General features: G+C 53.4%; 1 protein-coding gene across 2 annotated transcripts in view; it reads right to left on the bottom strand.

Annotated features, from left to right (window-relative positions):
* The window catches only part of EIPR1 (EARP complex and GARP complex interacting protein 1), an 88,932-nt gene that overhangs the window by 22,835 nt on the left and 43,264 nt on the right, over positions 1 to 22,833 (bottom strand). For both annotated transcript variants that reach the window (XM_079940278.1, XM_079940279.1), the window contains one exon: positions 13,485 to 13,641. In XM_079940278.1, coding sequence (XP_079796404.1) covers positions 13,485 to 13,641 — 157 coding nt within the window. The remainder of the gene's footprint in view (positions 1 to 13,484; positions 13,642 to 22,833) is intronic.

The following is a 22,833-nucleotide window of genomic DNA, read 5'->3' as shown; positions in this document are numbered from 1 at the left end:
CACAATATCTAGTAAACAAGAAACACCATAGCTGGAAGAGACACCAAGAAATCTGGTACTGAAATCTGTGGCTCCTGTTTGGTTAAGATAATGGCAATTCTAATTTTGAAGACACATCTTTGCAGCAAGTTGACTGAACTTCTCTTGGTAGCCTGTTTTCATGGGGACACTTATGTAGAGTTCAGACAACTGACAATGAACACCAAGGAAAAATGCACAACAGTGAGAGAGGGAAGAAAAGGGCCACCCACGGCCCTGTCCTGGTAGAAGGTCACTCACGGCCCTGTTCTGGTAGAGGGTCACCCACGGCCCTGTCCTGGTACAGGGTCACCCACGGCCCTGTCCTGGTACAGGGTCACCCACGGCCCTGTCCTGGTACAGGGCCACCCACGGCCCTGTCCTGGTACAGGGTCACCCACGGCCCTGTCCTGGTACAGGGTCACCCACGGCCCTGTCCTGGTACAGGGCCACCCACGGCCCTGTCCTGGTAGAAGGTCACCCACGGCCCTGTCCTGGTAGAAGGTCACCCACGGCCCTGTCCTGGTAGAGGGTCACCCACGGCCCTGTCCTGGTAGAGGGTCACCCACGGCCCTGTCCTGGTAGAGGGTCACCCACGGCCCTGTCCTGGTAGAGGGTCACCCACGGCCCTGTCCCAGTAGATGGGCAGGTGACAGCTGAGAAGGCCCAGCTTGCACACCTCTTCCCAAGCTCTGCCCAGCAATAAAGACGTCTGACTCGGGAGAAGACAGCCCCACCCCAGGGGAGGGGGCCATCCCACAGCCACAAGGCCACGTGCTCCATAAAAGTCTAAAACGTCAGAGTTTAGCTGGCCTCAGGTACCAGGCCTGAGGAACTGGAATCGTCATAAAAATAGCTTTTTCTTTCATAAAATGAGAATTAAGAATTTCAGCAAAGTAATCCTTGGGCAGTTTAAGTAGGTGTACGTTTTCCACTAGTAACTTAGAACATCTTAAGGCTGACACGCAAGTCAAAACTTCTCCTTGGGAAATGTATATCAAAAAAGGCAAAAGGGAAAATCTTTGAGACCATCTACCTATTACTTCTCTCTTCAAAGACCTATAAGCAGACTAAGCATCACGATGACTTTAAAAGATGGTTCCAACAGGGCATTACGGTGGCATCACTCCAGCCGTTACCAGTCTGAAGGTCAGGAGCTACCACCATGCGCACATCAGCAGTTCGCTTTTAGTTACAGAGGACGTTTCATCAGAAGTATGCTTTGAAAACACACACACACACACGCGTGCGCACACACACACACACGCACGCACGCACATGCACATGCACACACACCGAGCAACAAAACCTCTCCATGACTTCTGGAGGTACCTGGCAAGAGGGAGAAGGTTCTTAAGGTCCCGGCCATAGACCCGCCTAATTTTTGAAAGCACCTGATAATAATAGAAAACTCTAGGTGCTCCTGGAACTAAAATTCTCTGAATAAGGCTCAAAATGGACTTGTTGTTTCAACTCCAAGTGATGAGAAATCTTAAGTAAAGATTTGTTGCATTTATTATAAAGTAAAAATTGTAAAGGCTTATAATACACATGAACAAAATTACCAGAGGCAAGCCAGAGCCCTTCCCTTTGAGCAATCACTCCGAGCTATTAATCTGGGCCCCAGCAGACGCAGCCCCATCGGCGCTCGGTCCGGATGCGGAGAAGGACCTCGATGAGACAGAAGTGTCTGGGCACAGCCCTTGTCTGACCCACACCATCCCAGCCCCGCCGGAAAGCTGAAGTCTTACTGCAGGCCTTCCTTCCAGCAGAACTTCCCGGGAGGACGTGTGGGGAGAAAGGGCGCTGTCTGCCCAGAGAGCCCTGGGTCCCGGGGCTAGGGTTCCAGCAGCACGACGGGCAGCTCCCGGGGCAGGGTGCCGGCGCTCTCCTCTCCGTCCGCTGCACCACAGCCCACGAGGGGAGTCCCCTTCCCTTCCTCAACTCACAGACGAGGGGACAGACTTGGGAGGCTGAGTGGCCTGCCCCAAATGCAGTGGCTGTGAAAGGCAGGGCTGAGCCTCCAGCCAAGGGCTGACTCCAGAACCATAGGTCACGACCAGGCCTGAGAGCTCATTGTTTTAAAGCTCCTTAGCTTCAATATCACCATTAGGCAAAGAGATGAAGGAACACTGCCTGCCACCTCGAGTTAAAGCAGCTAATCATACTGACTTACTGTGTTGACACACTTGGGAAAAACAAAGCAGATAATCACTGTTTCCTTATGGTGCCTTGGTCCCCGTGACACACGCATCTTTACCAAGACACATGCAAACCCATCTGAGAAGTGGTTCCATGCAGCAACCCCCAAGCGTGTCCACAGGAAGAACCTTCCAGAAAGGTAAAGTGATGACTTGTTAACATATCATAACATAACCAAAGAAACATCTCACTTTTCAGAATTAAGGATTTTGAAAGACTAAACACACTCAGACAAAACATACGCACAACTGAAAACACAGACGGCATCTAAGGTAGATGACCCAGAACAGTGAGGGGCAGCGGGGCAGCTCGGAGTCTGAGGCGAGCCTGCTGGAGTTGGAGTCCCAGCTCTGGGTGCCGTAATCTCTCAGTGCTTTGATTTCCTCATCTGTCCAGTGGGGGTAAGAGGAGTGTACAAGTAGTCAACAGTACTGGTTTGTGAAGACCAGGGTGATATTCAGAACAGTGCCTGCACACAGCAGGTGTTGAATAAGTCCTAGATATATATTATCAGATGCAGTTAGAGCTGCGCCTCTTAAATTGAGGACCGCACTGCCCTCCGGGGGTATTTGGGGGGGGGCACTTTTGGGTTTTCATGATGACTGGGAGGGCCAGGGCCGCTGGATGTCCCCTAATATGCCAACAGCCTTCCACAACAAAGACTGTCCACCCCAAATGTAACAGCTTCCCTTCGAAAAACCATAAAGCTTACTTTGAAATTTGCCTTGAACATTAAAATTATCACCCTTACATGCACCAAAAATAATTCCATGGAGATTTATTTTAAGGGAAAAAAATCCTCGAGCGAGAGTGTTCAGAAACTCCGCTCTTCACCTGCTCTGAAAGGTGCCCACACTTAATGGTGTTTCACTGTCTGCTCTTCACTCCCAGCAGCTGGGGTCCTGAATCACCAACCCCACTCTCTGCAGCACCCAGGCTTTCCTCTGGTGGTCTTTACCCAAAAGTGAGCCAGGCATCCTGATCCCCCCTCGGGGTCTGAGAACCTTCCAGGGTCTGGAGTTACCGACCCAGGAACCAGTGACTAGGCTCAAGAGCCCAGTGCCCAGGCCCTGCACCAAGGGCTTCTGCTTGGCACTGTGTCAAGGTTAATACACGAAATGGGAAGCCTTCCCCATATTCTCATTCTCTTTGTCTCTCAGCATCTTAGCCCGAACTTTGGCTCCCCTCAGGGACGGCGTAGGTCCCTGCACTGCCAGGCAAGTGTCAGCCCCCCTCCAGCCCCCGGGCAGCTGTGCTCCAGGCACCCGAGCTGCTCCCCACGGAGCCCTGGCTGCAGTGAGGCAGAGACCAGGTAAACCCCAGAGCCAGGACTCGGATCCAAGCTTCAAAATAAGCGGACAAAGGGGAAGTGGGGGATGAGTGAGAAAGATGCTCAAGTCTGTTCCAAAGCTCGTCTCACTCGTTCTGAGTCACAGACATGTGCACGCACAACACATGCACACACATGCAGGCACAAACATAGACACAGACACAGACACACACACACACACACACACACACACACACACACACACACAAGAGCACCGGGCAAGCTGGAGTTAAGGCCTTTTGGGAACTAATGCAACATCTGCCCCTGAGCTGGGCCATTCATGCTCGGCCCCTGTGTCCTGAGGAAGGCAGATCCACACGGAAGGGTCTCCAGGAATTAAGGCGTGCCTCTGAACATCGGCCATTTACTTCTGAGGGGATTTAAGTGGGTAATCTCTGACTCACGTGCAGTTGAAAGGAAAGGGTGCATGTCTGCCTTTTCCCTGCTACAGGAGTTAACCTTGCCTTATTTACTTGGATGACCAGAGATGCCCAAAGTAGAAAAGGAGTGGAAGAAAGAGGTACTTCAGAAAACTTATATGAGTTATGTCACTAACAGTTTGTTAACTGCCCTTGAAAAAGACTAGATTAAGCAGAAAGACACCAACCATCCCGGGATGGTGAGAAAGCCCATGGATTTTCTCTCCTGGGATCCGTCTAAACCAGGTGTGAGGATTCGGGGGGAGCATGGAAGGAGAGGTAAACACACCGTTTCCAGGTATGGGACACGCTCCAGAGTCTCACTGCTGCCGCACCACCAGCTCCCACCACAGAGCCCGGAGAGGTGCTCTAAAAACACGAGAAGGGGCCCAGCACCCGGTACGTCTGGTGGAGGCTCTGATCGGGACGTGCGTCTGCCAACCCCAATGTTAGGGGTGAGTTTGGGCAGCTCACTATTAGGAATGCTAAGAAGAAACAGACAAAACCCCACACGTACACTAAGGGGGGGGTGACTGAAAGATGCATCAAGCATGAGCAGGACTGAGGACCAACCCGGAGAACTAAGTGCACTTTCCAGGCCACCGAGCAGGGTGATGGTGGGTCCCGATCGGTGGACAGTCCCTGACGTGGACAGTCCCGCACGATTACCACCAGCCAGATGCGCCCAGACCCTCGCCTCCCGCCTTGTCAGCCTCACCCTGGCTTCCCAGCTCTTAGTTTCTCTCACCTCATTCCTTTCACATATTTGCCTTTTGTCCTATAAGTTCTGCTCCCATGGAAGCTGCAACAAACCAATTCTGTGTGTTCTCCTCCGGGTGGGATCAACCCAGGACAGTCAACACAGCCACGGGATCGGGATCCCTCCTAAGGAAGAGGGTCCCCAAGGTGCACATAGCACTGTCGCCAAATGAGACGCCACGTATCACATGGGACCTAAGTGCTGAGCAAAGCTGCTATTTATTGTCTACCCAGGGCGACACGTCCGAAAGTAAGTGTGGTGAGTTTACAGGGAGCAACCCCTACGACCACGAGTGCTTGGAACAGTGGAGCATGCAAAGTGCAAAAACAAAAAGGAAATTCTGCTGCGTCACGGCTCATCGCCATGAAACTAGTGCTAGAAACATAAGAAAATAACCCAGAATTTCTGCCATACTTGCTACTCCAAACTAAGTTTATTTCTTTGTTCATAAAAATCATCCACGTTTCTGCTTCATCACACTCTACCCGTGAATGTGACTGGACATAAAATTATATTAACAAGTCCTGAACAAAGTAGCATACACCTAATATACGTACTCTATATCCCTTCGTAATCACTGAGAGAAAAACACAAGAAATGGGCCATTTCTGCAAATAAACCCAAATTAAAAACAAATCTAAACTTCTCTGAGGCAGTTAACAAGGACCTAATGGCAGGAACAATGGTTCTCATCTGGCAGGTTTCATGCTGATCAAACAAAACACACACTTCTCTTCTTCAGGTAAGTGACTCCACAATGAATGATTCACACTCTGGATTTTGGCACCTGGGGTGAGGACACTCAAAGGACACTGAGAAACTCTGAAAACAACCTCAATATAAAATTAATTTTAATTCACGTAACTGACATATCCCACCTATTCCCTGCAGCCTCTTCGGGTGGGAAGTGGGGCCGTCAGGGCAGCATAACTGCCAGGAGGACAGAAACCACCCCGACACGACAGGCAGGAGACGGCTGCATGTGCTGCGGAAACCAAAGAGCCAGCACACGAGGGGCTGGGCCAAGACCGCTAGTTCCCGGGGCATTCCGAAACCCACAGTCACTACTTTACTGAAAAAGGGAAAACCCCAAGGCAGAAGCGAATCTATTAAGTCATTGGTGATTCTATCAGTGGTTACCAAATTTTGAAAACCCTTTACAAAAAGAATGTAAAACATCATTTCCCCAGTTTGTACATCTCTCTCTTAAAATACACAGATGTGGCAATCTGGTTAATTTCTTCCTGCTCAAAAGTCAAAAAAATCACAGCAGAACACAAGATAGCTTTTCATAAATGCTACAAGGATTAAAAAAAAAGGTCACTTTAAGAGTTACACCATTAAGTCAGGAAGCCCGCTGTGATTGAGTCCGTGGATGCAAGGTTTCCTGTGGCCGAGACACACGGATACTTGTAGTGAAAGAATCATGCTTATGCACTGCCGGGTACCCCTTTCTGACAACACACGACTGTGGAACTTTGGGCACTGGGTGACTTAGTTATCCAAAGTCTGTGTTTCTTCTGACACTGCTCACCTGCACACACACACTTACATCAGCCATGTGCATGGCTCAACAGAAACACGCCCTCCCACTAAGAATCCAGCCACGGACAGTGTGTGGGCAAAAAGACCTGCACTCCTCAGAAGCCTCCCTGGGCGGGACACGTCCGAGGCCCAGAGCCTGTCACAACGCAGGGCGGATGCACACAGCTGCACTGGCCCTCCTGGGGCGAGGCTCCTGTCCTGTCCTTCTGCCCCAAAGAGGGCTGAGGGGCAGAGCCAGGGGGCAGTGCAGGGCCCTCAACCCTGGAATGGCTGACTCGTACCAGCCCTGAAGTCCAAGTTCACACAGGCCCACTGCGGCCGCTCACTGCAGACGCCACCCAAGGCAGGGAGAAGAGGGCAAGTGCAGGGCAGGGTGGGCGCCGTGTGGCTTGGCGGCACGTCCAGGAAGCTCCAGCCTTCTGCTCCTGGGTCTCACCAGCAAGTTCAGGGTTGGCTCGGAGCCATGACACATTTTGACGTGAAACACCTCCCGAACCCCAAGCAGCAGCCCTGGCTGTCCCCGCTCTCCCCCTCCTCCCACACCCCGTTTCTCAAACAGCAGAAGAAAAATCGACTACAGTTTAAAATTCTCCAGGCAGAGTTAGTGGTCCTTCGGGTTTACAGTTTTTAATTATTTAAACCTCAAGTTTAAATAATCACAAACAGAACTTCAAAAAATACATTCTCCTAAACTATCCCACTGGATACAATGGTATATGTCTGCCCAGCATGTTCTGGGAAAGCCCCTTTGGGTTCATGAGAGAACCAACTGAAACACACTTTGAACCCTAGTATTTAATGGAAACTTGAACTACGATCTCAGAAAGAATATGAGTTTCTCCTGTAATATAAATAATTATGTATACTCTGCACCGTACGTTCAGATTTTCGTATTCTGACTCTTCCTAGATAAGCTGTATCTGTACAGTGCATTTTACTATTTTTTCCTCATCACCCGCTTCCTAATACTTAGCTTCAATGACGCTCACAAGGCGCCAGGGTGGCTCTGACGACCATCCCCATTTGACAAATGAGACTTTAGCCGAAGTGAAAGAGGAAGACATCTTTATATTGTCCTGTAAAACCACAGACTGTTCTTTTCCCACAACATAAGGGATGCGAGGCCTCATTCCAGGCTTCTCTTAAAGCTAGCGGACCACTTTAGCGGTGAGCCAGTAACCAGGGAAGCAACTTCAGGGCTCCAGTTTAAAAACCTTACACCTAAGTACATCTAGGTTGGACGAAACCAGAAAGCACAAACCTGGACCTTATAAAAATCTGATAACTCTTCTGTGATGACACTGTCATAATCACAGAGACGTTTCCACCATTACTGGCAGCAGAATCATACCGTAGGATCTCTGAAAATTTCAAACATCTTTTTTTATGTAGCCTCAGAGACAACTTTGAAAAGATATTAAGGATAACTTTGAATTTACTCTTTGTAACATTCACCCAAGTCAACTTACACTGTTCTATACACTGAAGTGAAAAGAAGAAACACAAAATCAGAGAGGAGGCCAAATCCTTTCTTCTGGCCAAACCACCTCAAGTATTTGGAGACCTGCACAAGTTTCTTTTCTTCTCTTTCCTCTCTAAGCTCAACACCAAAGCTTACGGCCCTTTTTCCTTCTTCTAATAAGAACAGTAACATGCACACCCGCTTCCCAGGAATTCCTGACCCTCTCAGCCGGCCTGGCATTCCAGTGTGATATTTACCTCCATCTGCACTGCAGAGGTATCTTCTCCCCAGAAAGCAGAGGTCAGCGGTCACTGTGCAAGTGTCACGGGCATCTGCAAGTACATCAGAGAAAGACCCGGCACGTCCCCCGTAGTGAGGCTAACCCAGCCCGTCGCGGCCCCTCCACAATCTGGGGGGGGCAGGGTGTGTGAGCAGGGGCTGCCGCTGACCGCCACTAATTTCGCTTCCATCCCCCAAAGCTGCTGGTTTCCGATTTTAGTGGGTTCTCCCTTAAGGAGACTCTCACCGTCCGTGGAACACTGCAATCTGTATGACTGCTCCTGACGCACCACTTGGGAAATGGTGCGTGTTTCCATTATCTTGACTTTGCTTCCACTCTCCAGCAGGACGCACTAACCCACAACCAAGGCGCGTAACTCCTCAGCAGCTGGAGCCTCTTCACCGTCAGAAGGAGACGGAGAGCCACAAAATCACCCCGTGGTGGCTAATCAGCCCTTGGGCCAATCTCGACGGTGACACAGCCCCTACCTCATAGGGAGCCAGAGCCAGAGAACTGTCACCTCCTTCCTGCTCTTACCTGCCACGTCCCCAAACACCTCGCCTTCATCGGGGCTCCAAAAGACGCCGGTGTACACAGGAGACAGGAGTGTAATGCCAGGAGGCCCTAGAGAGTTCGGTGGGTCTGCAGCCCCCCACGTGCCCAGCTCAGTGCCCATGTAGACACCGCACATGCTGATAAAACGCACCCCCCGTCAGTGTCAGCACTGACCCTGGGAGACCCCTAACTCCAGAGAAGAACGAGCACACAGCACACAAAGGGGGAGCTGTCAGCAGCCCTTCCTCACCTACCCCCGAAAAGGGAAAGAGTGTCAACTACACGTGTGACACTAGGACGAACTCTCACCTCAGTGTCTTTAACATAACAAGGTAAAATTTTATTAATTTTACTTATCTACATCCCATATCCTTCCAAAAGGATTTAAGGCAGCTAATATACATAACCTGGAGTATGACGGGATGAGATGCCCTGAAAGTGGTGAAAAGGCCACAGTTCGGTAAAAGCATCCTCATGGCTCAGTCCAAGCCCTGCAGGCAGCCCGCCACCAGCTGCACTGACTTCACCCAGGAGGACCTCACGTGAGAGGCGTGGTCACGGCCGTGTGTCTGTTGAGCAGCAGAGCAGACAGTGCCCCTTACCTCAGTGTGACAGGCAGAGTGGAAAGAGGGTCATGAGTTATGACTAGATTCAGGGAAAGGCACGCGGCACTGAGCAGGTGTGAAAGAGAGCTCACTGCATCCAGTGAATTTAGAGCTGGCAAGAACATCAGAGACTCCTGAATTCAACCCATTCTACACACGAGGGAATGAGGCCCAAACTGACCTACTCGCCAAAGGGATGCCGTGAATTAGCTACAGATCTGCAGGCAGAGCCCAGGGCCACGGACGCCAGGCCCACCGTTTCTTCCACAATCACCACGCTGACTGCAGGAGCGAACCAGGAGGGAGAGGAGAAGCATGCCAGAAAAGATGATGACTCTAGTATCGGCAAAATGAGGGGGTCCCCTCGAGAGCAGAATTCGTTTACACTGATCATCCAGAAAGGACCAGCAGGAATATGCGTGAACACCCCCCAAACTTATTCTGATGAAGATGCATCTATACTCCCAGCGCCTGACACCACTTACAAACCACAGAATGACGGCCACAGGCGGTTCCCAATCCGCGTTCCGCAGGTGCGCTCCTGCAGCCAGACTGCCCAGCTGGGAGGCCCAGTCACTCCCCCGAGGAGCGAGGGACCCTGGACGCAATCTCCTCCTCTCTCTGGCCTACAGTTAACTTACCTACAGCGGTCCCCACTTTACAGGGTCACAGTCACGACTCGGCATCGTTTCTGCGGCCCCAATTCGCTCCCTTTTGCACTCAGCACCCGGCGGAGCGCTCCGTGTGCCAGGCACTGTCCTTGGTGCTGATGCAGGCTACAGGACGCAGCCTGCATCCTGACAGGCCCCTGCCCAGAGGAAGCTCAGGCTACAGAGAAAGACGCAGGAGTACGCGCAGAGAGGAGGGTCAGGAGGTGGTGACTGCTATGACGAGATAGGACTGGGTAAAATGACAGAAAGGCGTGAGTGGGGCTGGAGCAGTGATCATTTCGGAGAAAATGGTTAGGAAGGGCCTCTCTGAGGAGGGGACACTCAGCCCAGAGGAGCTGAGAGCTGCAGGTCACGGGGCGGCCCCTCTGGGTCAAGTCGGGACCTGTGTCCCCACAGGGCGAAACCGGGGAGTCAGGCCTGGAAGGGTCTGGCGGGTACGTTACACCAGCCCCTTCACTGCCTTATTTACAGCCACGCAAAGTACCACATTCCAGAGACCCTGCCATCAGCACAACGAGAAATGTCTCACCTCCTTTTCAGGAATGGAGACCTGATCTACAGAAACAGGTGACTTTCCAGTGACCCTACGGCCACCTCGGGGAAGGTGAGCACAAGAGACCCACCGTGCACTAGCTGACCCTGCTTGCGGCGATGCAGACGTGGGAGCCGTCTACCCCATGCCCCGCCGCTCCAGAACAGGAGAGGCTGAGGGGCCCTGAGGACAGGAGCCCCACGCCTCTGCCTGTCAGCGCAGCCACGACTCCAGGGCACTGGGACTGTGTGGCGTTCCTGGACACTCCCTTCTGGCCAGCAGTAGCCGATGGTCAGAGCATCTGGGAGCCCCTCTCCTGGAACTGCTCTCAGCACAAATAACAAGCCAAAAGGAAAGCAAGCAAGTGAACACAGAACACCGACTGCCTCATGTCTGACCACAGTGTCCCTCACCTCCACGGATCCACCAGACTTAAATTTCCAAAACTCATATTCCCTACCTAATAATGAAACTTTGACACCACCGAGGATACTTAAGAGAACGTGCACGACAACCCCACATGCTGAGGAGGATGCCGAGACTGGACCCGCACACACGGCTGGCACGACCCCTCTGGAGCAGAGCACAGTCGTTTCCACCAAACTAAACACTGCGCCGCACGGCCCAGCGGCTGCCCCCAGGTACCTGGCCAGGAGAGTGGAGACCCAGGTGCGCAGGGTACTGTTCAGAGGCTCTCTACACACAACAGCCCGAAGCCGGGGACCCAGATGCTCCACAGGGGAACACTTACACGAACTGTGTCCACCCCACCCGGAGTCCTACTCAGAGTAAGAAGGAAGGAGGCACGATGAGCAAAAGCCGCCATCAGATGCACATGACGTGACTCCACGTGCAGAATGCTCTCCCGGTGACGGCGCACCGGGTGGCGCGGGCTCGCAGTGGCCAGGGATGAAGGGCGGGGCGTGGGGGGGCGGCGGTGGCCGCAACAAGGCGGCCCGAGAGATCCTGGTTCTGTGCCCCAACCGTGGTGGTGACTACACCGACTGACACGCGTGATGACATGCAGGGAACTCAGCGCACACACAGGCGGGGGTGCGGAACACATGAACCTGCGTGGGGCTGTGGGCTGCCTCGATGGCAGTGGTGCATGGTCCCTGCTGGGGGAGACGGGCGGCCACGCAGGGTCTCTCTGAGCTGTTGCTACAACCGCACCTGCAGCCACAGGTGAAAAGGTCAAAGACACAGAGCGATGCAATGGATGACAAAAAAGACTTCAAGCACTTTGAACGAGAGCAGCAAATCGGGAGTAACGGCATTCCGAGGAGACTCCGAGGAGGACGGGTCTAAACACCGACACTCATCTCCTAGCATGCTCCCTTCACAGGTGAGAGTGCAGGCGCGCTACATCCACCTCCCAATGATGCCCATGGGCGGGCACGGCCTGCTCCCCCACGACAGCAGCTCTGATGGAGCATTTGGGTCCAGGTGGGGAGCGGGGAGCGGGGAGCGGATGACGGCCCCTCCCTTAGCCCCTCGTTCCCTCATCCCCTCGTCCACAGGGGCAGGTCCCTTCCCGGCGCTCACCCCTCTCTGCACTCGCCAAAGGCACGTACGCCGCCTGTATATGCCGGCTTCGCCCGAAATGACTGCGGGTCTGCACTGTCTCACTCACCCATTCCCCAGTGCCAGGGTAGCTCCTGGAACAGACACACGTGCATGCACACATGCACACACATATGTGCACACACTCGCGCACTCACACACACACGTGCAAATGTTTGCTGGGGAAGCAGGGCTGCCACCTGAGACGTGGGCTCCGAACAACTGTGTGGTTTGCAGCGCAGGGGGCAAACAAGGGGGCAGGACAACCCCTTCTGTGCAGATGGCCGACCTCCTGGGAAAAAGCAACAAGCCCGACCTGGCACCTGCTAACCACCTCCACACACAGACCGACAGACGGAGGCCCCCCAGGGCCCTGGCCACGCAGGCCCCCAGCTCTGCTCCCCCCGCCCTCCCCTCCTCCAAACGCAGCTGACCGTGGGGACCAGTATAAGCCCCAGCTCCAAACGTCACCTCCTCAGAGACTCCGTCATCAATTCCTCTAGTAAAAATTAGGGACTCTCTCCTCGGGGGGCCCAGGCACACAGTTCAGAACGACTCCAGCGTGGTCCCCACCTGCCCTGGGTCTCGGTTAGATGTTTACACCACCGCCTCCCCGAGAGATCGTGACTCCTCGAGGCCAGGTCCCCTGACCCATCACCCTGGGCCCCTGGAGCCTGGCAGGCGTGTGCAGCAGGTGCTTAATAAATACCTGCTGGATTAAATTTGTTTAATCGGTAGGGGTGACTAAGAAGTGACTACACGGAGGCTCTTTCTCATGTACCTGCACACACACGCACACGCACGCACAAGCACACGCACGCACACGTACGCACACGTGGGAGTGTGACCGTATTAAGCAAAACAATTACTGTTGTAACCGTCAACACCCATAACAAGGGTACGTTCCCACGGCCCCTTCTAGAAAGCACGGCCCCCTGAGTTGCCAAGGCTTCGGCAACTCGACACGTGAGCCATGCGCGTCGTGAGGAGTATCTGTGCGTTACTGCAGGGGGCACAGCAATCCGGCCATCGCAGCACGCGGGCAGCCAGGGGCCTGGGAGCCCCGAGGGATGCTGGCGGCGTCCCTCCGTCCTGAGACTGCACAGGACACTTGGGGAAATAAATGCAGGATGAAGCCTCAGAGGGCTGTGGGCACAGCACGACCTGCACACGGGGCGTCCACACTTGGTCCACAGAAGAAGACATCACAAGCCTTCAACCCAAGGTAACAAATAAGTTAATTTATGCACAGGATTGCTGAGTGAAGGTGTATCTATGAGGTTAAAAGCAATGCGGTGCTTAAGTGCTGGACGGCACCTGACTGCCATCCTCCCGGCAGGTACCCAGCAAGACTGACTTTAGAAGAAAAGGATCTGGACGCAGCTTTTCTCAGTACGTGTGCAGCAGGGTGTCCGTAGATTTCTCTCATCTGGGAAACAACTGGCACTAAAGAGAGCGCGGAAGCAAGCAATTTATGCAGAGAGGCCTCTGTGGTGGGGGCCTGCCTCCAAGCCTGCCTGGGCACGCAGGGGCGGAACCTACCAGGCAGTGCTGCCGTGGGCCGCAGGGCCCAGGTGACAGAGCAACTCCAGGGCGTGTGCAGGGCTCGCTGCATCCTCCGGGGACTCGTGGCCGCCGGGCTCCAGCTCCGCTGGCATCCTCCACACCGCGGCGCACGTCACGACTTTGCCATCTGCAGCTGAGGGACAAGGGAGACGTGAGCAGAGCGTGGCCGCCTGCCCTGCGGACGGCGCCCACACACGCAGCCCCGGGCCCGCACCCCTGCCCTCGAAACGCCGACCAGGCGGGCAGCTCCAGACCCTGCTCCCCTGCTCTGTTCCAACACATCATCCTGCTTTAGAAGAAAATTTAATTTCCTCAAAATCGACTTCCTCCTGTTCTTCCTCAACAGCTCTTCAAAAAAGGGAGTGAAATGAAGGTGGGGCACAGCTAAAGACATAATCACCACAGGTGCAGCTGGGGTCTAAGAGAGGCATTAAATGGATTTTCCCTGAAAGCTCTGAGAGCACCTTGCACAGGGGCTGAGAGCCCTGCACACACTGCATTCACACGTACGTGCTAAATGGTGTCAGTGGTGGCGCAGGCCCCCGTCCACTGAGGGGATGAGTGCGGGCCGGATGCCACAGGCTAAGCCCTGGTGGAGAGCAGTCCGGCGCCCGATGGTGACGCACAGCCACTTAGTGGACAGGGGCACTGAGCACAGACAAGACACGCGGGTCACCTCTTTTCAGGAACCTGTCTGGCTCTAGGTCTCTGCCCTCTAAACAACTTTTCTTTTTTTTAAAAAAAACAATTTTTCAGTAAGACACAAAATAAGACGAAAAGACAAAACAAAAAGAAACAGATTTAACATTATGTGGTTAAAAACCGAATCATAAATTCCTAAATGTAAACCCTTTCAAAATTTGCTTTCCATTTAGTTCTAAATGGCATATGTGATAAACACCTTCCCCTTTAAAAAATGGTCTTTAATAAATGATAATAAAACAATGAACAGGCTTCAGCATTAAATCGTCAATTGGTAACATGTGAAGAATATGAAAGAATTGTAGAAAAAGAAAGAATACCCCAAGAAATAAGAAAACAAAGGACCTTAGAGTACATTTAAAAACGTCCCACTTCTTATTAGATACATGGTCCTCCAATCTAAACACCAACTAATGAAGCAAGAAATACAGCAGTGAAGACAACGGGCAAAATGCCTGGCTCCCCAGGTACTATTATCATAATACCATTATTACCCATGATCAAATCGTCAGTAGAAGGATCAGGGTTTCAACCAAGGCTTTCTGATCCCAATCTCAGTGCTCAGTCCACATACTTCATTGGGTCTGAGAGAGTATGGAATTGCAGCTTAAAGGAAAAAGAATCATGTATATTACATATAAATTTAATGTTAACACATCCACCTTTAACCATGAAAAAGTAGTTCACGACAGCTTCTGCCTACAAGAGAAATTGATTTTTTTGCTGAGATTTTCAGTTCCACAGTCTTGCTGTAGAGCCCATGGGATTGGCAGTGGAACTCCTGAAACAGGAGAACTAACTAAAGAGAGAGTTGGCAACTTTAATAAGCTGAAAAGAATAAGCAAATGCCCGAAACATTCACCCAGCAGAGGCACAGATTATACTAATCTCCCTAAATGACAGAAAAAGAAATTTCTAATCTGAAAAGTGATGGGACTGATAACATGAGAACTGAACTGTGGCTGCAGTGCACAACATGACAGAAGATGACACAGCAAAAATAGCTACTGTGCAGGAAGCAACTAGTGTGCGGGAAGCAACTAGTGTGCGGGAAACTAGTGCGCGGGAGGAGCAACTAGTGGCGGATTTCCCACTGAACGGCTCCTTCTTCTGAGAATTCTGTGCATGTGTCAGGAAAGTAACTCCTCCTGTAGCTGCCTGCTCACCCAGCAAACATAACTGCCGGGGGGTGAACAGTTAAATACTTTCCTCTTGAGAAGAGGAATGAGACGAGAATGCTTTGTGCTACCACCTGTAGCTAACGTTACACCAGAGGTCCCAACTACTTCGGTATGGCAAGAAAAAAAATAAAGATATGAGAACATGAAAAGAATAAAAATACTGGGGCTTCCCTGGTGGCGCAGTGGTTGAGAATCCGCCTGCCAATGCAGGGGACACAGGTTCGAGCCCTGGTCTGGGAAGATCCCACATGCCGCAGAGCAACTGGGCCCGTGAGCCACAATTACTGAGCCTGCGCGTCTGGAGCCTGTGCTCCACAACAAGAGAGGCCGCGATAGTGAGAGGCCCGCGCACCGCGATGAGGAGTGGCCCCCGCTTGCCACAACTGGAGAAAGCCCTCGCACAGAAACGAAGACAACAACACAGCCATAAATAAATAAATAAAGCAAACTGTCAACAAGCAAAAATAAATAAACACTATTAAAAAAATAAAAATAAAAATACTGTTACTTGCTAATGATTATATGTATAGAAAACTTAAGAGAATTTACACTTATAGACATTAGAAATAAAACAGGGAATTTAGCAAAGTTGCTAGACACAAGGGTGATATATAAAATTCGATTGGTATCTATAGATTAACAACAAAAATTTTAAAGACAAAATTTGAAAAACTATTAACAATAGAATTAAAAAATGAAATATCCAATAATATCTCAAACTAAAGAGGTGCCAAATGAAGACTACTGCTGAGAGAAGGCAAAGGCCTCAGTAAACGGAGGGGCATACCATGTTCACGGATGGGAAGCTTCACCACTGTACAGAGCCCCTGAACCCCAAAGCTCTAGATGGCCTCAGTAAATGGAGGGGCATACCATGTTCACGGATGGGACGCTTCACCACTGTACAGAGCCCCTGAACCCCAAAGTTCTAGATGGCTTTTTTTTTTCCTTTTTTTGGTAGAAATCAACAACCTGATTCTGAAGTCCTAAAACTTACATGGAAACGTGAACCGCCCAGATGGCCAAGACAGTCATGCAGAAGAACAAAACTGGATGGTTTACAACCTGATATTAATTTACTGCTGATACACAGATAGATCAATAGCCCAGAGAAAGAAAATGGAATCCAGAAAGAGACCTTACACAGATGGTCACCTGATTTACAACCAAACGCCATTTACTGGAGTGGACAAAGGATGGTCTTTTCAATAAACGATGCTGGATCAATTCTATCAATATATCCACATGAAAAAAACGAGCTGCATTCTACCTCACAACACACCCAAAAACTACCTCCAGACAGACTGAAGTTCAAAATGAGAAAGACAAAATCATACAGATCTTTTCTAGACGATATAGTAGAATATCCTCATAACTCTTCAATAAGCAAAGATTTCTTAATCAGGGCAGAAAAACCACTAATCACAAAGGAAAAGACCGATAACAGACTACTTTATAATTAAGAACTTCTATTCACCAAAAGACATTGGACTTCATCAAAATTAAAAACTGCTGCTCTTGGAAAGACACTGCTTTAAAAATGAAGCAAAACTTGGAGAAAATATTCAGAATACATATGTCTGTATCCAGATAAAGGGCTTGTATCCAGAATATATAAAGAACTCCTACAACTTAATGATAAGACAAATAACCCAGTTTTTAAAAGTGGGCAGAAGATTGAATCAGACATTTCACAAAAGAAAACATATGAACGGTCAACAAGCACCAGAAAAGATGCTCAACATCAACAGTAACTGGAGAAATGCAAAACAAAACCAAAATGAGATACACTACATACCTGCCAGAACAGCTAAAATTTAATGTAAAAATGATCACCACCACCAAGTATTGGCAAAGATGTGGAGCAACCAGATCCCTCAGAGGACTGTTGGAAAGAGCGTAAAATAGTTCAAACACTTTGGCGGTTGGACACCCACATACCAGGTGACCAGCAATTCCACTCTCAGGAGAGGCTGTCACGACGCGTGGCCTGTTGGTAACGGGCTTTGTGGCCACTCTCTGATTCCAGCAGTTAAACCTGGCCCCAAAGCAACAGTGGCCTGGTGATGGTATGTATGTAACTGCCAGAAGCCAGGGGCCAGCAATTAGCCTAATGACCGACAGGCCAGGTTACCGGCCAAGGAAGGCCAACTGGCCGATAGACAACAGGAGACGGTGCTGCAAGGAGCGAAACAGATGGCCCACCGACCCAGCCCTGGCTGCCCGCACACACAGGCAGGAGTCCACACAACTGTAGAAGGAAACAAGAGTGAGCGAACAGGAGGCTGAGGGGCATAACCCCACTGAAAGTCGTGCTCCTTGACCCAGGCCTGGTCTGAGCCAGTTTCAGACACGGGACCCCCTGTCAGAAATAAGGCCGGATGCCCAGCAGTCAGAACCCCGCAGCACCAGGGCAGGTGTGTACTGAGACGATTCCCCAAGTCTTCACCCAGGGACCTCGTGCTGCTTACTTGGTGATCACACGCCGGGCACAGGGCCACACCCTGGCAGTTCAAGGTCCACTGAACCCAAAGCGTCCCATGTCCCCCTGTTAGACTGGGGACATTTGGGGGCCAGGCAATAAATGGACAAAGACAGGTCACAGCAGACCCAATGGGCCTGAAGACCCACCCGGACATATGTCATTTCCATGGGCCTGACATGGCAGTGGGTAGAACACCCACTGTCCTGAGGCCTGTGCGGTCAGGGGGTGGAAGCCTCAGAAAGTGCCCTCCCACCCCATCAAAGGGCGGCAGAGACATGCGCCGACTTTAAGGACCAGGGCGTGGAGCGCCAGGGCCCTGTTTAATCCGCTCTCTGGCCTCTGCAGAAAGCCCGTGGGCCCTGGCGGGCAAGCGCAGACGGCCATCAGCCCAGCGACGGGGGAGCCCTACCTGCTCACAGCTTCCCTCGGCCTCAGGGACAGGACCTGTGGACACTGCCCCCGAACGTTCTCTCCTGCCCCAGAGAACAAAGAGGCCTGGGAAGCGCCTGCGCCTCTGTGAGGAGGAACCTGGGTGTGTTTCTCCAGAGCTGCGCTGGTGCCCTGCTCGCTCCACCCACTACGCCTGGGAACGCTGGGCCCGCCCAGCCACAAGGGGACGCGGGGTAAGGGCCAGAGGGCTCTCAGCAAGGTTGGGCTGGGATGCACGTTTGGGGGACCTGCTGGTGTGGAAGATGGTGGCAGAAACGGTAGAGCATCGGCTTCACGGAGGGACCCCAGGCTTCCAGCGAGTCACATGCCTTTTGAAAAACTGCTCCGACCATGTTTCTGAGCCCTGATGGATGGACCGCAGGGCACCAACTGACAGAGCATCACTCCTGAAAGAGCTTAGTTGTACCCACCAGGGCACAGAGCCAGGCAGGTCCAGAGGGCACAGGCCACAGAACACACATCCCCCACCAGCGCCCGCCTGTGCCGATGGCCAATTGGCTGCAGGGGGAGAAAGCGCCTGAGCGGGTTTACAAAAGGGTGGGCTTGGGCAGGCATAGCCCACTATGGGCAGTGGCTACAAAGCAGCTGCACTCAGGGCGACTGGGAAAACGACGGCGGGGCGGGGGGGCAACACACAGAGCTGCGAGAGCCGCCCTGCCCCTCCTCTCTGTGTGCACCCGAGGCCAGAGGCCAACCGGTCCGAAGCCCAGAAGAGAAGGACTGGAAGACTCGGAGGCACAGAGCCGAGTCCGACACAGACGCTGCCCACGAGGATGCAAAACACGATCAAACGGTTAAGTAATACAAGGTCAAGATCGGCAAGTGCTTTGAGAGATCCAGGTGAGGTGCTAAAGGAAGGAGACGCCTTCCCTGAGCGGGGAGGATCAAAGGAAAGGGTGCTGGAAACAGGAGCTACTTGACCTCAGCCCCAAGGAGGGTTTGGGCACGTGGAAATGGACACAGAGGCGTCCTGAAGCAGGATTAAGGGCCCAGGGACCTCGGAGGATGGAGAATGGCCAATGGTTCTACTTAGGATACGGTAAAGGTGAATTAAAGCTGGGAGAAATGAGGTTTGAAGCCCTCTGAGGACCAGACCAGGAAGGGCCTTGAGGACGGATGAGAAGTGTGGAGGATCTGCTCCAGACACCGGGCGGAGGCTGGCGGTTCTGAATCGGGACCCAAGTGCCTGGCAGAAAGTAGGAATTCAATCAGTGCAAGGTACAAGGTGAGTCCGAAGCCCCTCACTGGGAAATGTACACGCTAGAAGTTATCCTGAGGAAGACCAGAAAGTTACCGAGTTCGGTGCCCATGGGAGGTGCCTGCCAACGTCACCTACCCTAGAAATGGGCAAACCTGCAAAACACACTGCACTGGAGTGTGTGCTTTTGGTCTTAGGAATACGGTAGGCACTATCAGAAACTCTCCAAATGCTCAGAGGCAGATGAAATGGAAGGTAAACAGTACTAAATGAGAAACGCTGGAGGTATACCCATCGAGACATGCAAATTGGCTCTGAAACTCTAAGGATTTCCATATCTATATGAATCTCAACAGCATTCAGCACACAACCACCAGCTGTCAAAGAAACTAAGGTGGTTTTAAGAAGGAAAACCCTATCTTTAGAAGGAAAATGCTGTAATAACCACTGAGGCATTCTTCTTTTATCTCTGTTTTCAAAGCTATCCTGAAGTTAGGACCTGCAATGTAACTGCCCGAACTACTGCTCCAGTGCCCAGGAGCCCCCAGAGGGCAGGGCCTGCGGCAAACGAGCCCAGCCTTCACACAGCAGATTCAGACCACAGGACATCCGAGGGAAGGGAACTCCGCACCGTGCCTCTGCATCCTACAGATGAGGAAACCGAGGCCTCCAGAAGCTAACTGCCCTCCCCTGGCTCACACGGTTCATAAGCACCAGAGTCAGAAATAAGGGAAAATACAAGCCGTGCCCTAAAGGCCAATTTGATGCTAGTCTATCTTTTACAGGTAACACACGAGCTAAAGGCACTTAGTGAGATAAAAAGATAATCAGGCAAACGACTGGAAAAGGCGTACTTGAGGCTGCAAGTGTGCCCACGCAGTGTGCGGACTGCTGCAGGGATGTCGAGTCCAGGGCTTAGGGGGCTCAGAGGAGATGAGAGTCTCTGTAAGCCTCAGCGACCGCGCCGGTCGGCTCGGCTAAAGGGCCAGCGGTGCCTGGCTGGGGACACGGTCTGACCCCAGCTGGGGGGGAGGGGCTGCCACAGGTGCTGCAGCTCAGAATCCCAGGCTATCTTTAGAGACCTCAGCCGGCTCTGGTCTGACACAGGCTGAGCAGCGTGAATGAGGCAGAATCCGCTCCACTAAGCAACAAGCAACCGCCCGACCAGGCATAACTCGGCCTGCCCGCCAGTGAGCCCGCCTATAACCACCTCAGCCTTCTAGGTGCTTGAGAAGAGCGTCCTGCGTGAACTACTCCGCCCGGCGCGGGAAGGAGCCTGCAGTGAGGCACAAAGGAGAGAGAGGTGCCTCACCCCAGCACTAGTGCAGGAGCCCCTGTACCGGAGATGCATCGCAGGGACAGGATGGGCTGGGGGGCTGGCCGTGAGCTCCACAGACGGGGTAGGCCCAGGAAGGAAGCACGCTAGCCTGGGGGCTCTGGCCTCGGAGAAAAGAGAGAGGAGATCTGGGCGGGTCCTCAAGAGCCCCCGACCTGTGTGACCAGCAGACTCGGGTCTGGGTGGAGCCTGCCCTGAGTCCCCACAGTGAAGAGTCACAGCCTCTCACTCGGTTCCTGAGACAGTTCACAGACCAGGGCCCCCGCTTTTAGGGAAACCCAGGTCCCCCTGGGGAAAGACCCGATAGCACTGCCACGAGAATACACTGTACGTTTTCCTCAAAGCCTTCCCCCAAAGAAGCCAGGCGCTTTCCAGGACAGCTGGGCCACAAGGAGAGGGCCCCGTGAGAGCTGACGGAGCCCCCGGGCTCAGCACACCCCCCGTCTAGCCGTCAGACCTACGGGGTGGCAGCCAAGGCCCCCCCGCGAAGGGCCAGCGGGGCCAGCGGGCCCAGCGGGCCCAGCTCCTGAAGGTGTACTGGAGAAGGCAGGGGGAAGGACCCCCACACAGTACCCACCCCAGGGGCAGCGGAGCCAGTGGTGAGACGTCCCCATCCATCAAAACAGGAGCCAGAGGCAGCATCGCACACGGGCGTCAAGAGCCCAGATGGCCCTGACCTTGGGAAAGAGCTGGCACACTGAGCGTGCTCCCGTCCACACCAAACCCACAGGGCACCTGCGAGGAGGCAGCAGATTCCAGGACGGTGGCAGTGGATCGTCACAAAGCTCATCGGGCAGGTGACACCAACTGCAGCCACGGTCCGGTGTGCTGCCGTCACGGAGGCAAGACAACGCAGCCTCGGCTCCAGACTCGGGTATCGATGGAGGGTTTCTGCTCACAAGGCAGCTTGGGAGGGTCACCAGCAGCCAGGCCCCATCGCCAGCAGAGACAACGGCTCCCAGCTCCGGCACGGCCGCACCTGCTCTCGGGTCCTGAACCCACCGGAACCTCCTCCGGGGTGTGCACGCCATGCCCGCCGGCCCAGTCGGGCCCACCACCTGTTTCTGCACGGCCCACGAGCTGAGCATGGGTTTGCATTTTAAAAGGGACAAAAAGGGAGACAGGAAGAGCCTGAGAAAGGGTCCGCACGGCCCACGAAGCTGGAAGGGTTACTACCGTGCCCCCATCTCAGCTCCGTCGGCGCCGGTCACAGCCCGCTCTGCGACAAACACGCAGCCCCTCGGGCACCCTCCTGTCGGCCTGCCCAGTCGGGGGTCTGGGGGCACTGCAGGAGGAAGGCTTCTGCGAGGGGTCCCGTGAGTGGCACGGTGCCAGGGTGTCCAGAGAGTTCGACCCCGAGTGGGCCAGAACCCTCGTCCCCCTGGGGCCCTGCTGTCTCCGCCTGGCAATGACCTTTCCACAGCCTCCCAGCCCAGAGCCCCGAGCCCAGAGCCCCGGCGGCCCACCCAGCTCCGGAAGGCCTCACACCCAGGCCAGCCTTCTGGTTCCTCCCTCAGGCCCCTGTGTGGCCCCTGCACCAGCCTGAACGGAACCACGTGAGCACAAAGGCGCAGGTTCCCACTCACGGCCCTCATCCCAGAGCTCCAGCACAGCCCTGCCCTCCCGGCTCTGCTGGGACCACCCGCCCCATTACTCCTGAGACCGCCAGAGACATTCACAGCCATGGCCCCAGTGCTGTCCAGACTCCCCCAGTCTCTGTAGCAGGCCCTGTGGGCGGCGCTGGGGCCACCGCCACCAGCCTCCTCTGAGTGACCACAGGAACGCGCCCAGGCCACCTGCCTCTCGCCCTGCAGCCCCTGCCCACAGACCGCGCACCGGCGCCCGGCAGAGAACAGGTCGGCCAGGCCCCCCCTCCCTGACCGCCGACCCTGCCCCCCCTCCCTGACCACCGATCCTGCGGCTCGGCCAGGCTGCTCCCGCAGAGGCCTCTCCCTGCCCACCTCTAAGGGGGC

Source organism: Stenella coeruleoalba (genome assembly GCF_951394435.1).
Source record: "Stenella coeruleoalba genome assembly, chromosome: 13".
In the NCBI taxonomy this organism is placed as follows: domain Eukaryota; kingdom Metazoa; phylum Chordata; class Mammalia; order Artiodactyla; family Delphinidae; genus Stenella; species Stenella coeruleoalba.
The sequence above is the reverse complement of the archived record's forward strand: the minus strand, read 5'-3'. Positions and strand labels throughout refer to the sequence as shown.